The sequence below is a fragment of the Clupea harengus genome, chromosome 2 (assembly GCF_900700415.2).
Source record: "Clupea harengus chromosome 2, Ch_v2.0.2, whole genome shotgun sequence".
NCBI classification, from domain to species: Eukaryota; Metazoa; Chordata; class Actinopteri; order Clupeiformes; family Clupeidae; genus Clupea; species Clupea harengus.
The window spans coordinates 8,695,458-8,712,957 of record NC_045153.1 but is presented as its reverse complement, the minus strand read 5'-3'; the positions used below and the strand labels follow the sequence as shown (position 1 = coordinate 8,712,957).

Sequence of the window (17,500 nt, the reverse complement as noted above, 5' to 3'; positions counted from 1 at the left end):
GTTTGTGTACAGCTTCTCTGAGTGAAAGGGTTTGTGTACAGCTTCTCTGGGTGAAAGGGTTTGTGTACAGCTTCTCTGGGTGAAAGGGTTTGTGCACAGCTTCTCTGAGTGAAAGGGTTTGTGTGCAGCTTCTCTGAGTGAAAGGGTTTGTGTACAGCTTCTCTGGGTGAAAGGGTTTGTGCACAGCGTCTCTGAGTGAAAGGGTTTGTGTACAGCTTCTCTGGGTGAAAGGGTTTGTTGCATTTGGGAAAGAAGTGCAGATTGTTTTTTTGCATGAACATCTTTTTGTATGGATTTCTTGCCAGGGATTGTTGTGCCAGGTTCCTCTCCTCATTGTGTGTTTGTGTTACATGGTAAAGGTCACTGTGTGTGTGTTACATGGTAAAGATACTTGCTGTTGTGTGTTTGTGTTACATGGTAAAGGTACATGCTGTTGTGTGTTTGTGTTACATGGTAAAGGTACTTGCTGTTGTGTGTTTGTGTAACATCGTAAAGGTACATGCTGTGGTTTGTTTGTGTTAAATGGTAAAGGTCATTGTGTGTTTGTGTTACATGGTAAAGGTACATGCTGTTCTATATTTGCACAGGGGTTTTAAGCTGTATTATATAGGTGTTATGGTGAACTTTGTGTCATTGACAAAGACAGTTCTCTATTTCTCTACATTCTGTGTGTGTTGAAATATAAGCATTTAATCACTGAGCAGCTTCTTTTATTCCAGCCCAGTAATAATGCTAATTCTCATTGGGTATGTGTGTGCTTGTGTGTGTGCGTGCGCGTGTGCGTGTGTTTCTCAGGTGCCTGATAAAGGACTTTGAGACGCGTCCGTCGGTCACACACCTGTTGGAGCACCCCTTCATAAAGCAGGCTCATGGCAAAGACTCCACCCTGCGGCAGCAGCTCTCCTCACTCATCAAGGAGCAGCAGGAGCACGGGTGCAGGAGGAGGACCAGGTACACACACACACACACACACACAGACACACACACACATACAGTTACACACGCACACAGACACATAACTAGACATGGGGCCGTGTTCTGGACCATCTGTAGAGGTTTCACCACACATGCAATCATGCCCACTATAGAAGAGAATTACAGCAGAGCTCAGTAGTATCTTCAGTAAGACAGAACTGTCCTTAAGCTGTAATGTGCAAAACAGCACATCTGCAAAATAGATACCCTAGAATCACTGTCTGTTGATGTTAGGCCATTGCAATCAGTGTGGCTTTAGGTGGGACATTTTTCACTGTGGGTATTGGCCTCAAAATTAACTGCAGTTCCATAAGTGACCTGCAGGGGGCAACAGTCCATCTCTTAGCACTGATTTTCCCCTTAAAAGCAGCCAGTGAGGTTTATGCTGGAACTGATGCCCAAAGTGTTGCTGCGATCAGGACCCAATTGAAATGAGGAAAACACAAGCTCCAACTTGGAAAAAATAATTTGAACACACGGCCGGGTCGGAGTGTTTTCTCTGAAACTCTTGTGAAAATTCAGTGCCCTTATAATGTACATTCTACTTAAACTATTTTAATTTACTATTGTATCTGATATGTTCGCATTGTGAAGGTATTAGTGAAGTTGCCAGAGTTACAGTTCTTTCAAAGACATTTGCAGTAATTGATACTAGCCTACTAGGCTACTTGAGCTTGATTGAAATTAACATGATTGGCTATTGATTGATGATGACAAAAATACTGATGTAATACTAATGTAAGGTTAACGTACTTCAGAAGCTGTTCAGGTGAGGTGACAGGTGTTGCTGCAGGCCTCTTTATCGATTTCCGAGGTAGTCAGGTGAACGCATGTTTTTCAGAAGTCAAAAGTTCCCAAGTTGAGTGTGCCGATTTAACCGTCGTCTTGAACTCAGCATGTAATTAAGGCCCTGGGAGGTGATGTGTGGAGGCTAATTTGATGCTAGCGATTGTCTAGGCTAACCCTGATGGATAATAAAATGCTTTATCACTAAGGATCATCACACAAGAGAGCGAGAGAGATAGTGTGTGAGTGTGTGTGTATCTGTATGTGTGTGAGACAGAAAGTGTGTGTGTGTGTGTGTGTGTGTGTGTGTATCTGTCTGTGTGTGAGAGAGAAAGTGTGTGTGTGTGTGTGTGTGTGTGTGTGTTTGTGTGTGTGTGTGTGTGTGTGTATCTGTCTGTGTGTGAGACAGAAAGTGTGTGTGTGTGTGTGTGTGTGTGTAAGCGACAGAGAGGCGTGTAAAGTATAAAATCCTGGAGGCCTTTTATGTCCTCTTTCCCCCTCTCCCATCTCCTCTCTCCTTATCATGGTCAGATTATGACACTAAAGGAGGCTGAACTATCGGCAGAGAATCACAATTTAATTAACAGACAACTAGTGAACTCTCACCAGCCGCCCACACACCCCGCACACGCTCAATCATATCAGACGCGCAGAGATCTATCACATCTGACTCCACGCTTTTACACTCTTCCACAGCATCCGCCGCTTCAACTCTAATTAGGAACTAACCCGACTGAAAGAGTTCTGTCTGTCTGTCTGTCTGTCTGTCTGTCTGTGTCGGTGTGTCTGTATGAGTTTGGATACTTCTGAGTTTGGGTACTTCTGAGTTTGGATACTTCTGAGTTTGGATACTTCTGAGTTTGGATACTTCTGAGTTTGGGTACTTCTGAGTTTGGATACTTCTAAGTTTGGGTACTTCTGAGTTTGGGTACTTCTGAGTTTGGATACTTCTGAGTTTGGGTACTTCTGAGTTTGGATACTTCTGAGTTTGGGTACTTCTGAGTTTGGATACTTCTGAGTTTGGATACTTCTGAGTTTGGGTACTTCTGAGTTTGGATACTTCTAAGTTTGGGTACTTCTGAGTTTGGATACTTCTGAGTTTGGATACTTCTGAGTTTGGATACTTCTGAGTTTGGGTACTTCTGAGTTTGGATACTTCTAAGTTTGGGTACTTCTGAGTTTGGGTACTTCTGAGTTTGGATACTTCTGAGTTTGGGTACTTCTGAGTTTGGATACTTCTGAGTTTGGGTACTTCTGAGTTTGGGTACTTCTGAGTTTGGGTACTTCTGAGTTTGGGTACTTCTGAGTTTGGATACTTCTGAGTTTGGGTACTTCTGAGTTTGGGTACTTCTGAGTTTGGATGGTTAAACAGAGCTGGTGGGAGTGGGGCACAGACCTCCAGAGGTCGCGTGCACACAGTAGGTTAGGAGCTTTGGTAACACTTTCTAAGCAGCTTGTATCTATAAGGCCCTACGAGGGCATTAATAATGTCTCATCTCATTGACATAGAGATGGGTTGATCACCAACTGTAATGCTAGTTCATATATAATGCCTATAATGTAATTTATAATAAATCATCTATATAAACTGAAAGTGTTACCGGAACTTTGTATAATTCACTGGTCTCGTGCAAAAGCGAGGAACTTTAAGTGATTCACTGGCCTCGTAGAAAAGCAAGGAACCGTAAGTGATTAACTGGTCTCGTAGAGAAGAGAGGAACCTTAAGTGTTTCAGCGCACATGGATGAAGGCCCTGAACCTAGTCAGCAGGATGGTTCATAACTTGAGTCTGTGTTTGTAATTTGGCCAGGACATATGGATGGGGGCGGAAGTATGACATACCTCCATAGCTGTATTGCATCTGACCATGTGCTGTACTACCCCCCCCCCCCACACACACACACACACACACACACACACACACACACACACACACACACACACACACACATACACACACACACACACCTTGTGACTTTGGAAGGAGGGTGTAAAGTTGAAAAAGAAAAAAATCAGAGCATGGTTCATCACCAGAGTGTCTCATTCTGCCCTCTGAGCAGAGCAGAGCGGAGGGTGAGGATGAGGACGAGTGTGTGGCACTTCAGCCCAATGAGAGGCACACAGACTCATATAAACTCTTCATCAGCGTCTGGGGCACCGTCTGTGGCGGCCCGTGCTATCTGATTGCCATGGTGACAAATACAGTGATGTTTCCCTGCACTTCCCTGCCTCTCCAGTGTCACTTGTGAACCGATGGGGAATATTAGCATCCTCGCGCCTCGGTCAGCTGCTTCGCTAGTTGTGTAGATGCATTACATAACTGCTGTCTGCCCGCTAATCGGCTAGCATCAGTCACGCTCTGATTGAGGCCTGAGTCGCTTTACCAGAAGTGTGATAACCAGCCTTAAGGTCAGAGCTGGTGAAGCAAGACTGATCCAGGAATCCCTGTCCCTGGCCCCTGGCGGGAGAGAAAGAGGATGAGAGGAAGAGGAAGAGGAAGGGGCAGATAAAGAGAGGGAGAGAGAGGTAGAGAGAAAGAGAGAGAGGGAGACAAAACTTTTGACTTTTTAAAACTCTTTTATTTAAAATACCATTTGAAAACCATCGAAAAGAAAAACACAGAAAAAAACAATCAGTCCATATCACTAGTTGAAAACACACCTGAGAGGGAGAGAGACAGAGAGAGAGACACACACAGAGAGCAAGAGAAACAGAGAGAGTGTGTGTGTGTGTGTGTTTGTGTTTATGTGTGTTTAAGGGAGAGTGTGAGTGGGGTTAAGGAGATTACACCTGACCTCGTGGGTGGAAGGCGAGTCCATGTTGGGCTTAGTGGCTGCAAAGGAGGAGAGGATCAGAGATCGGAGTGACGATTAGCAGTCCAGCTCTTAGCCCTCAGTACTCAGTCCACCAGCCAGTGGGTCAGACAGTCAGTCAGCCAACCAGTCAGCCAACCAGTCAGTCAGTCAGACAGTCAGTCAGTCAGTCAGTCAGTCAGCCAACCAGTCAGCCAACCAGTCAGTCAGACAGTCAGACAGTCAGTCAGCCAACCAGTCAGCCAGTCAGTCAGTCAGTCAGTCAGTCAGTCAGTCAGTCAGTCAGCCAGTCAGTCAGTCAGTCCACCAGCCAGTCTGTCAGTCAGTCAGTCAGTCAGACCTTCACGCTAACGCTAACAATCAGGGGCGGGTCGCTGCAGCCTCCCCCAGCTCGTGCTGTTGTTTCTGGGACGGCCATGCCACCATGCTGGACTTGAGCAGAAAGGCCCGCCGAAAGGTCAAGCGCCGAGCCCTCTCTCTGGTCAGGAGGGGACGAGTGTGGAAGAGGAAATGGTCAGTGGATACGGAGGGAGGGTGAAGTGGGGGGGTTAAGAGAGGGTGGGGTTAAAAGAGGGTGTTTTTTGGGTACGATGTAGGGGTTTGGTGGTGTAGCGTTTGTTGTTTTTTGTAATCGGAGGTTGTGTTTGTCGAAGAATAGAGGAAACTGGTAGTAGTGAGTAGTCATGGGAGTTGGGTAGCGTGAGCTCCACTCTCTGGTCAGGGGGGGGGGGGGGGGGGGGCAGGAAATGGAATATGTGGATATGGAAGGGGGGGGTGGCAGAGGAGGATGTTTGTGGTCGGGCTCAGGTTTTGGTGGTGAAGTGTTCTTTTTATTAGTGCATGTGTTGAAGGAGGATGGAGGTCTGAGGAATTCGCGGTGTGGGGGGGAAGAGGGGAGGGTGGTGATGAGTGGCTGTTTTGTCGGCGGGGTGTTTTTGCGAGTGGCTTGGCTTAGGGTTCTGTCTGTTCCTCTCTTGTTTGTTTTAGTTTTTTTCATCATAGGACTGGAGGAGAGGTGCAGGAATATTGGGTAAGGGGTGAGGGTGGGGTACCGGAATGATCGGGAATGTTTTGTTTTGGGGGGGGGGGGGGGGGGGGTCTTTAGAGGTACTGAAAGAATATGAAGAGGTAGGTGAAATCTTTTTTTTTTCTTTTGCTGGGGGGGGGGGGGGGAGGGGCAGGATAAATAAAGGATTCTTTTGATTAATGATACGTTAGTTTGCAAGTGGGAGGAGAGTCATTTTTGTTTTGGGTAAGGTGAGGGGGTGAGGGGGTGGGGTGGAAACAGTGTCTCGTGGTGTGTTGTGTTTTCTTGTGAAGAGTTGTTTGTCGAGAGAGACAGAATGTGGAGTAGCCATAGGTGAGTGCTGTTTGCTGTTATTTTCGGAGGATGGATTGGATTTGTTTCTTTTTATTTTGACTGGATTTGTTTTTTCTGTTTTATTCTTTAGCTATGTTGTTTTTTAAAGGGGAGGGGAATTCGAGCGGATATTAGGATGAGGAGGATTGTTTGTGAGGGGGGCATAGTATTTTTTTTAAATAACATAGCACACAAGTCTAAGATCCGTGGGCAATGTTTAGTTCTTTTGATAAGTAGTCACATTGAGGACGGCTATGGACACCTTCTTTTGACCTTCATTAGGAAAATGAACACATGGGGAGAAGAATTTTATGTTCTTAGAGCTTGCAATATGAGATCTTCCTATTTTTTTTATATTTTTACATTTTCTTTTTCTTTTCTTTTTTTTTTTTTTACAGTTTTACATTTTCTTTTTCTTGCTATTGGCTGTATGTCTAGTTTTGTCAGGCCATATTTGATTTTCCTTTTTTTAAATTTAAATTATTATTTATTTTTTAACAGTTTTACAGGGTTTTCTTGCTTCGAGGAAGTTATTAACCTCTTATGGAAGGTCTTAAAAGAAGGTTTTGTGTATTTTGACGTGGTTTAGTGCATGAAAGAACAATCATAATTGGGCATAAATAACAGATTATTATATTGTTGCATAAATACTTCCAAGGTTGTTCTCTTGGCACAGGTGGGTCCATTGTGTCTAAGTGTGTTTCTAATAGCTCTTGGCACAGGTAGGCCCATTGTGTCTAAGTGCGTTTCTAAATGTGTGCTGTGCCATGGCCTACATTGGCAGAGTTTGCTTAACTGCGCTAAGCTGTCGCTGCTTATATCTGGGGTCGTCTGAGATCACACGCTCACTCCCATGATTCACACCCTTACACAAGACACAACATTCACACACACGCGCACAAGTACACGCACACACACACATGCGTATATCAGTGGCGGCTCCTGATTTTTTTTTCAGGGGGGGCAATTTTTTTTATAATGATTAAGGCGACCCATTCAGTAAGTACATTAAGTTAGCTGATTAACTCATACAGCAATACCTTTTTGTCCACTATTGGCAGCACACAACAGTAATATGTCCCCTCTTGCTACATAGCTAGAGTAGCAAGTTACAGGTGGAAAGCTATGGAAGAAAGTTGCATCCAGGAGCCTTCATAAGCAAACATGATGTGGCTCCACATTAAATTATCCCACTTTTTCATTATCCACGTGTCTCAAATGTTGTATGATGTAACATAGCTTAACAGGACACATGATATGTCCAGTAACATCATAAAGAAGGGGTAACATAAGTCAAAAACAACAATATTTATTGACTGATCTTGAAAGTATTGGCTTACAAAAGCAAAATAAGTCATCACATAAAAAATTATTCAGTGTTAGTGCAAGAAGCGAACTGTGAAACACACTGTAAAACCTATGAAAAGTGACAGTGGTATATGAAATACAGACCGCATTAGCCACGCGATTTTCTTTCGTTCCAATTCTTGGATGTAGGATTTCCCTCCCTTTGTAGAAACCTGTTGAATGGATACATTTGGTCTAGGAAGTCCTAATTGTTTTGTTGTCAATTTATCTTCATTAGTACGCCGACTAAAAAGGAGTTTCTGTCAAAAGAGCGAATCGAGTTATTGCACTGGACAGGGCAGCCATCTTGACAGAATATGCCTCCGTCGAAGCTGTATGACGTTCGTATAGGCTTTTACGTCCACTACTTATGACAAGACCAGGAGGGGCGAGCCCTCCCGGAAGCCATAGAGAATGCATTGAGAGCTCTGTTTTGTGAAAAAAATGGATTTAACATGGGAGTCAATGGGAGAGGTCTTGGGCGATTTTCATTTCGCCCCAAATCGCCCCAGAAGGGGTGGGGCCATTTGAAGCACGACTTTAGGCTGACTGAACGACTGTTACCTGATTCGACAATGACATACAGAGGCAGATCAGACGGTCTAGTGGTAGAATCCGACAGAAAAAAAATATTACATTTAAATTTACGTGTCATTTACGCGACTTAGAAGGATATTGCGTTTATACATAAGGAGTTTTTTTTTTTTTTTTTTTTTTTTTTTCCTAGGCAGTGCGTCGCCCCAATCGTCCTTATGGACGAGCCGCCCCTGGCGTATATACAAAAATATACATACAGTACACATGCAAAACATACAGATAGATATACACACATGAAAAACAAAACACTCTCTCACACACACACACACACACACACACACACACACACAGAATAAACAAACATAATTATACACGTTCTTACACCCCTACAAAACATTTGCAGATACACAATGCATGTGCACTAAATCACAATACAGAAACATACAATGCGCACACAACACACTTGTACATGCATACACTCTCTCTCTCTCTCTCTCTCTCTCTCACCCGCTCGCTCTCTCACACACACACACACACACACACACACACACACACACACACACACACACACACACACACACTCACATGCCCTCAGGGGAGTTTTTAAGATGAGATTTTTAAGATGTGAGTGTGGCAGCTGGTTCTCCATTGACCTTTGCCCCCAAGGCTCGCCTGTAGAATAAAAGGTCAAGCTGAAATGAAGTGAGATGAGAGAGTGATAATGGAACAGCGCTCTCCAGGGAAACACCCCCGCCCCTCGACACCCCCCCCTCCCCCCTCTCCACACACACACGCATCAGAAATGAATACAACCAGCTGAGATCTCCAGTGAAAGCTGTTCATTTCTCATTCTGCAGGACGTGATATTTGGATGGTTAACTTAAAGTCTTTCCTTTGATGCCTTGTGGATTACCAGTATAATTTACACAAATGTTTTAAATGTAGGCAACACTTACTGTTAACATTTCTTCTTTTCTTAGGCCACACTTCTCTAGTAGGAAATAACACATACATGAATACAGTCTGCTAGGCTAACTGGAACCCATCTATTTTCACACTGTGGGGTGCAGACGGACCTAACTGATATCTCAATTTTAAAACAGTTCTTGACCCTAAATGGCCTAAGGAGATAAACAGATAAACACAATTACGTACGATTAAATAAGTTCACAGACCATTTGCAGTCCAATATCCCTACCGAGGGATATGGAGTTTTTGTAAGGGTATGTTTAGATTTGATTTAAATATAATCATTTTTTACCACATTCCTTTTACTCTCATGTTATTATTGCTGAGGTCTTCTAGAATATAATCATAAATGCCACTTTTGCATCAATGTTTTTACTTAGGGGAAATATACAAAACAACAAAAAATGTCAGACTACCTAAAAAAGGCTCGGACTCAGTTGGATTAACACTTACTGTGTAAATGCTTTCCTCTTGTTGGAAACATGGACTGAACCGATAGACAGTGTGTGTGTGTGTGTGTGTGTGTGTGTGTAGGGGGGTGTTTTGTGTGTGTGTGTGTAGGGGGGTGTTTTGTGTGTGTGTGTGTGTGCTCTGAAATCCTCTATAAACCTGTTGTCCTCTAGGGTGCTGTATTGATTTGTTTGTTTATTTGCTTTGTCTTGTTTAGGCACGAGAGGATTAACACGCGTAAGACGCTGATCATCGAAAGCTCCCCTGATGATGACTTGGTGAATCTGGAGGCGCTCGACGAGGTGAGCGTTCACTCTGAACACCGTTAGGACTCGACGAGGTGAGCGTTCACTCTGAACACCGTTAGGGCTCGACGAGGTGAGCGTTCACTCTGAACACAGTTAGGACTCGACGAGGTGAGCGTTCACTCTGAACACCGTTAGGGCTCGGACGAGGTGAGCGTTCACCCTGAACACCGTTAGGGCTCGTCGAGGTGAGCGTTCACCCTGAACACCGTTAGGGCTCGTCGAGGTGAGCGTTCACTCTAAACACCGTTAGGGCTCGGCGAGGTGAGCGTTCACTCTGAACACTGTTAGGGCTCGGACGAGGTGAGCGTTCACCCTGAACACCGTTAGGGCTCGACGAGGTGAGCGTTCACTCTAAACACCGTTAGGGCTCGGCGAGGTGAGCGTTCACTCTGAACACCGTTAGGGCTCGACGAGGTGAGCGTTCACTCTGAACACCGTTAGGGCTCGGATGGAATGGAAACGCTGAAGTAGACAATGTGTGACAAATGTGTGCTAAAGGTGTGGTGAAGGTGTGGTGAAGGTGTGGTGAAGGTGTGATGAAGGTGTGGTGAAGGTGTGTTAAAGGTGTGTTGAAGGTGTGATGAACGTGTGATGAAGATGTGATGAAGATGTGATGAAGATGTGCTAAAGTATGTGATGAAGGTGTGATGAAGGTGTGGTGAAAGTGTACTAAAAGTGTGATGAAGGTCTGATACAGGTGTGATGAAGGTGTGATGAATGTGTGATACAGGTGTGATGAAGGTGTGATGAAGATGTGATGAAGGTGTGATGAATGTGTGATACAGGTGTGATGAATGTGTGATGAAGATGTGATGAAGGTGTGATAAAGGTGTAATGAAGGTGTGATGAAGGTGTGATGAAGGTGTGATGAAGGTGTGATAAAGGTTTGCTGAAGATGTGTTAAAGGTGTGTTAAAGGTGTGCTAAAGGTGTGATGAAGGTGTGATGAAAATGTGATGAAGGTCTGATGAAGGTGTGATGAATGTGTGCTAAAGGTGTGATCAAGGTGTGATCAAGGTGTGATGAAGGTGTGCTAAAGGTGTGTTGAAGGTGTGATGAAGGTGTGCTAAAGGTGTGATCAAGGTGTGATGAAGGTGTGCTAAAGGTGTGATGAAGGTGTGCTTAAGGTGTGTCACAGCAGGCTGCTGTTTGTTTTGAGCCCTTTTGTCCTTTTTTCTGTGTTTGTTGGTGGTGTGTGTGTGGGTTATTTTGTCCATGTATAACAATCAGAATGAAATAGGTTGGTTAGAGAAACAAAAAAGACATTCAGAAACACTTCTGCGTAGGTAGCTGCATTATATGTTGTAAATATACAATGTGTAGACATTTATATTTATTAAGGAGTACATTCATTTTGTCCTTTGTACGTTGCGTTGGATAAAAGCGTCTGCTAAATGACTAAATGTAATTGTAAATCGTAATATTAAATAATTCATGTCATTATTGCTTATGAATGTGTGTTAACCTTTCAGGAAACAATCATCAGTCATCTCCAGAGGAGGTATGGTGACCTGCAGATCTACACGTATGTGGGGGACATCCTCATCGCCCTCAACCCCTTCCAGTCCCTCAGCATCTACACTCAACAGGCGAGGACACACACACACACACACACACACACACACACACACACACACACACGCATATCTTCTCCCTGGGCCTGAGTGTGCACACACTAAAGAGTAGTTATCTCACACACACACACACACACACACACACACACACACACACACACACACACACACACACACACACACACTAAAAAGTGGTTCTCAAGGCACTTTTCATTTCCCCTGCTTTCTTCCTAATCTACTGTCTGCTTACTCTGTACCTCCCTTGTGCGTCGCTCCAGATAAAAGCATCTGCTGAATGGCTAAATGTGACTGCTAGCACTATGCTTTAGTCACTCCGCCAGGCGTTATGCGTCACGTACAACATGTCAGAGGGGTGGCAGGCTTTTATTCCATCTGGTGCATATCAGACGTGTGGTAACTAATCAATCAGTATTGATCAGGGGACTCTTTACAGATAGCGGTATGGACACATTGAGATGCAATGATTTGTGGATGGATGATGTGCCTAAACATGTACCTCTGCTGGCTGATGGCACACACCCGCACGCCCACACACACACACACACACACACACACACACACACACACACACACATACACACAAAGTATGCATACACACACATACACACAAACGTATGCATACATGCATACACACACACACGCATACACACATTGTGATCCGATGATTTGTGGTCTAAACTTGCCTCTTGGGATTACCACCGGGCCAAGCTAAAAGGTGCTTAGGTGGTCCTGTGATCCGGCGGGCTTAGCACATGCTGTTGTGTTCCAAACAGCCAGTTTTCAAGAGGAACCGACTGAAAGGGAAGGGAACTAAGAGCATGTGATCCGCGGCTCTGCTGACTCAAGGAGTTGGGCATTTTGGGGCTAATCGGGGCAGCGATACTTTCATCCTCTCAAGCTGATACACTGTTATGGAACAAACTGGGACCCGAACGTTTGCAAGAATCAGCGTGGAGCAGAGTGAGCTGAAGCTCACATTTGTGGCACTTTAGTGTGTCCCTTTAGGCTCAAACATATGTTTTCCAACAATAGCATACAGATCCATATGTTGGTATCCATGGTGATGCAGTCCGCTTCATATTACGGGTCTCAGTGTGTTTCATTCAGTAGTAATGATCAGCAGAAAGCCCATGAATCTGCTAATTTTTTATTTATTTATTTATTTATTTATTTATTTGTTTGTGTCAGTATGATTCCACAGTAATTACACTGATGATGCTGAGTGACTGTGTCATACACCTACAAGACCTGTGTCATACACCTACAAGACCTGTTTTATACACCTACAAGACCTGTTTTATACACCTACAACACCTGTGTCATACACCTACAAGACCTGTGTCATACACCTACAAGACCTGTGTCATACACCTACAAGACCTGTGTCATACACCTACAAGACCTGTTCTATACACCTACAAGACCTGTTCTATACACCTACAAGACCTGTGTCATACACCTACAAGACCTGTGTCATACAAGGATGCAAAACACTGCGTCAACTAAAAGTGTCTACTTTCTGAACCTGAAATATTGTTATATTTTTAATTTTTCATATTAGTGTGTAATGAAAGTTGTCTTCTGCAGTTCTCCAAGCTGTACCATGGAGTGAAGCGCTCAGAAAACCCCCCACACATCTTTGCCACGGCAGACGCCGCGTATCAGAGCATGGTCACCTTCAGCAAGGATCAGGTACCGTGTTGGTCTGTGTCTGTCTGTCTGTCTATCTGTCTGTCTGTCTGTCTGTCTCTGTCTGTGTTTATGTGTCTGTCTGTCTGTCTGTGTTTGTTTGTGTCATTTCAGCACAGATGAATACGTAGAAGCAGACGCATTCACATTGAATCTGTTGTTCTTTATATTTCCTGTTAAAACTCTGAAATAGTAAATTAATAGATCATGTTGCATGCGCTCTCAAAAAAATGAGTGTTTTGTTGTTGTTGTTGTTGTTGTTTCTGTCGATGATGATGTTATTGTTTGTTTGCCGTGGTTTAGTGCATCATCATTAGCGGGGAGAGCGGAGCAGGGAAGACGGAGAGTGCCCACTTGATCGTCCAGCACCTGACCTTCCTGGGAAAGGTAAATCACGTCCAGTTACACTTGGCCCCTGTAGCGCAGGCAGGCTTTCATCCAAATCACATGGAATCAGTCCGCTCGGAAGACAGTGACATGTATCCCTGTTGCTATGGCGCAGGCTGGAGCAAACAAAAACAAATAAGCAGTGTTCTACTTAATTAAACCTCGGATGGTGAGTTGTGTGGAGTAGTGGATGAGATGTGGGAGGTAGCTAAACTGAGGGGTTTATTTTGGCGGGGGGGCTGAAATTCTACATGCTGTGCTAATTTCGCGGTTCAACAGAATCTGCTTTGTACTGCAAACATAACAGACCACAGCGCAGATGAACACGAACTGTAGTTTCTTATGGTCAAAAATCAATGTTTAGCCTGTTAATCAATGTTTACTGTTACTGTTGCGCTACAGTCATGAACAGGTGGTAATTTTGTTTACATTCTCTTAAAAAGATATTTTGTTTATTTATTTGTCTGTGTGTATGACTCTGACAGGCCAACAACTGTATGCCGTAGGAGAAGATCATATTAATGTTTCTGTTCATATTCACAAAAAAAAAGATATTTTGTTTATTTATTTGTTTGTTTATTTGTTTGTCTGTGTGTCTGCCTGTGACAGGCCAACAACCGCACGCTACGGGAGAAGATCCTCCAGGTGAACCCCCTGCTGGAGGCCTTCGGGAACGCCTGCACCGCCATCAACGACAACTCCAGCCGCTTCGGGAAGTACCTGGAGATGAGGTTCACCCCCACCGGTGCGGTCATGGGCGCCAAGATCTCTGAGTACCTCCTGGAGAAGTCCCGGGTCATCAAACAGGCAGCGTGAGTAGAGAGACCCCCTGAGGCAGGGAGGTCCTACTGCATCAGATTAAAATTCAGTTTGTTTTAAGATCTTGAAATGAATGCATTTTAAATTGAATTAGATTTTAAAACGGCAGTAGGTTTAAATTGAAGAAAGAGGACAGATAAAAAGTATGGAAATAATGAACCAATAAAGAGGATTTTAAAGCCTCGGTTTGTAATCAGCAGCCTGATTGAAAGATGGAAAGCGCCTGCAAGTAAGCAGAACTAAACTGGCTGAACTGAAATTCGATGGAATCAATTTGAAAGAAATGAAATTAAGCTGAACTTAAAGCTGCTCCTTCACCAGAGGTCAACGGAAAATAGTTTGTCCTCATCACTTTTTCCTGTTGGATGTCCCCACCATATTCTCACTGAAACAGTCCCTCTTTATGTTAAGTGCAGTGTAAATACATGGTATTACACGTTAAGTGCTAACCTTATGCTAATGCTAACTCTAACCCTGGATACACCTTGTAATAACGTCATACTCACACAATACAAGTACATACTACATAAGGACACTTAATATAAACTGAAGATGCATTTTCACAAGAAAATGTGAATGTGATTGGGTCGTAGCAGCAGTGCATGCTATCACTTCACCCTATAAAAGAAAGGCTGGACTCTCCACCTGTTGGACTCTCCACTGTTGGATGGGCAATGAATGCTATCTAATGCTAACAATGCTATCCATGCTAACAAGCCCCAGGACAGCGGTTCTCTTGACACCAGTGTGTCATCAGCATACCGGTAGAGACATATAACATCACCCCATTCATTTTTTAATGCGAAAATAAGTGATTAAAAATGGCAATGAAAAATAACTAGAGGGCCGATCAACATGTGCACAAGTATTAGGGCGGCATTAAGGCGGACCTCTGAATTCTAGAAAAGTGTCGATATCGGGTGGAGCTAGGACAAGAAAAACCGGTGTAATAATAATAATAATAATAAAACTAAAATTAATAATATTAATAACAAAACCATAATAATAATAATAATAATAATAATAATAATAATAAAACTATAAATATAGCTGCAAGCAGCGATGCGGATTCCTCCTAAGATTGCGAAACCAGGGGAAAATGTATATTCTTTACCATTTTGGAAAGAAGAGTAAAAGAAGGAAAGAAGAGTGGAAGAAGGAAAGAATAGAGGAAAGAAGAGTCTTGCTAAAGGACGCCTTGACAGGGAATTGAACTAACAACCTTCTGAGTACTAAACGACTTCTCTACCCCTATACCAATGTCACCCAGGTTTTGTCTCAAAGTTTTGCTTACATATTACTTCACTTCCTTGTTGGCGGCTTTTCTGCTGAATTTGAGTGGCTATACCGGACAAACGGTTGTGAGGATCAAAATTCTGTTGAATAAGTTTTGTGTCGCTTGGTCTGAAGATCATCTCTGGTGATTTTGAAGAAGATTTGACCAAAATTGTAGGAGGTGTAGGCATTCAAAAGTCGCCATTGAACGTTGAATTCGTCTTTATCCAAGGAATCCAATGGTACCTCATTTTTGAAAATCGGTCAAACGGTTCAAAAGTTACAGTGTTAACAAAAGTCCAACTTTGACCCGTTGGTGGCGCTAGTGTGGTCTAGTGGGAGACATGAAACTTGGTGTGAGTGAAGAAGGGACTGTCCTTAATGAGTGTGCCAAATTTCAGAAAAAGTTACCATACGGTTCTAGGGGCTGCCATTGACTCCCATGGTACAAGAATAATAATACCTACAATAACAATAGGGTTCCTCCTGACGGAGGAATCCTAATTATAAATAATTTATAATAATAAAACTATAATTATCAATAATTATAATAATAAAATATATTAAAATAATAAAACTCTAATAATAAGAAGAGTATGTGGTCCTGAACAGGAAAAAGCGTAATAATAATAATGATGATAACAATAAAACTAAACTTAATAATATTAATAACAAAACTATAATAATAATAATAATAATAATAATAAAATGTATTATACAAATAATAAAACTATAATTATAAATAATTATAATAATACAAATATAATTGTAAATAATTAAAATATAAAATATATTAAAATAATAAAACTCTAATAATAAGAAGAGTATGTGATCCTGAACAGGTATGTCTTAAATGAATGAATCTGATTGGTTGTTCCTTTGGCAGAGGAGAGAAGAACTTCCACATCTTCTACTACATCTATGCTGGCCTGTACCATCAAGAGAAACTCGTGAAGTACGGACTCCCGGATAAAACACCGCCGAGGTTAGTGTGTTACTGCACTGTAATCTACACCACAGCCTGAACTAAAATATCAGAAACTAATACTTAGTTATCTAGCCAACCCTGTGGCAGGTTGGTCCTCGCACTGAACTGTTTTACCCTGGACTCAATGTATGCCTTTCACAGCCATAGCCTCTATATGGCATCTATGTATGCCTTTTACAGCCATAGCTTATATATGGCCTCTATGTATGCCTTTCACAGCCATAGCCTCTATATGGCCTCAATGTATGCCTTTTACAGCCATCGCTTATATATGGATGTAGTCAATATGGTTGATGTTGCAATTAGATTGCTTGATTGGTTGCTTGATTGATGGAGTGATTGATTGATTGATTGGTTTATTGATTGATTGATTCTGTCTTAATGTGCAGGTACATTGACAGTCAGAATGGGAAGGTAATGCAGGACATCGTCTCCAGTAAGCTGTACAAGGAGCAGTTTGATGCCATCCAGGACTGCTTCAGGATCATCGGATTCACGGAGGAGGTACAGGAGGGCTGCTCCCATGTGTTTGTGTTTACATTGGAATATTTCAGCAGTCGTGTGACACTATTGATGGGAATCAATTGTTTTTATTGATTTTATGTAAAGCACTTTGAACTGCAACTCTTGTATGAAATGTGCTATATAAATAAAGTCTTACTTACTTACTTACTTACTCACTATGATATTCAACACTATCATACTTACCATTTGGTCCTAATATTGAAAAGTGCTTTCGTCAAAGCATGTTTCATAATAAATAATTCTATAATGTTTTCGTGGTAGGAGGATGGCACATATTTTTCATGCATGGTTGTTAAATAAATCAGTGATGAAGCTGATGATTTGAGCTAAGAGGGCAAAAAAACAGGAAATGATGATGATGATGATGATGGTGCTGACGATGATGATGATGAGGAGGATGGTGATCGTGATGATGACGGTGATGGTGATGTATCCATGCTGTTGTGTATGTTTGTGTGTTTCCTGCAGGAGGTCAACTCTGTGTACAGGATCCTGTCTGCCATCTTGAACACGGGCAACATTGAGTTCACCTCCATCACCTCCCAGCACCAGACTGACAAGAGTGAAGTGCCCAACACACAGGCTTTGGACAATTGTAAGACACACACACACACACACACACACACACACTCTTGTGTCATTTTATATGGTTGTGTTTGCTGTTGTGTGCATGTCTGT

General features: G+C 42.8%; 1 protein-coding gene across 1 annotated transcript in view; it reads left to right on the top strand.

The window, feature by feature from the left end:
- The window catches only part of myo3b (myosin IIIB), a 61,625-nt gene that overhangs the window by 413 nt on the left and 43,712 nt on the right, over nt 1-17,500 (top strand). Inside the window, exons 2-10 of the mRNA XM_031582095.2 lie at nt 796-951; nt 9,455-9,539; nt 11,017-11,133; nt 12,727-12,831; nt 13,132-13,215; nt 13,825-14,027; nt 16,196-16,294; nt 16,687-16,801; nt 17,291-17,417. Coding sequence (XP_031437955.2) covers nt 796-951; nt 9,455-9,539; nt 11,017-11,133; nt 12,727-12,831; nt 13,132-13,215; nt 13,825-14,027; nt 16,196-16,294; nt 16,687-16,801; nt 17,291-17,417 — 1,091 coding nt within the window. The remainder of the gene's footprint in view (nt 1-795; nt 952-9,454; nt 9,540-11,016; nt 11,134-12,726; nt 12,832-13,131; nt 13,216-13,824; nt 14,028-16,195; nt 16,295-16,686; nt 16,802-17,290; nt 17,418-17,500) is intronic.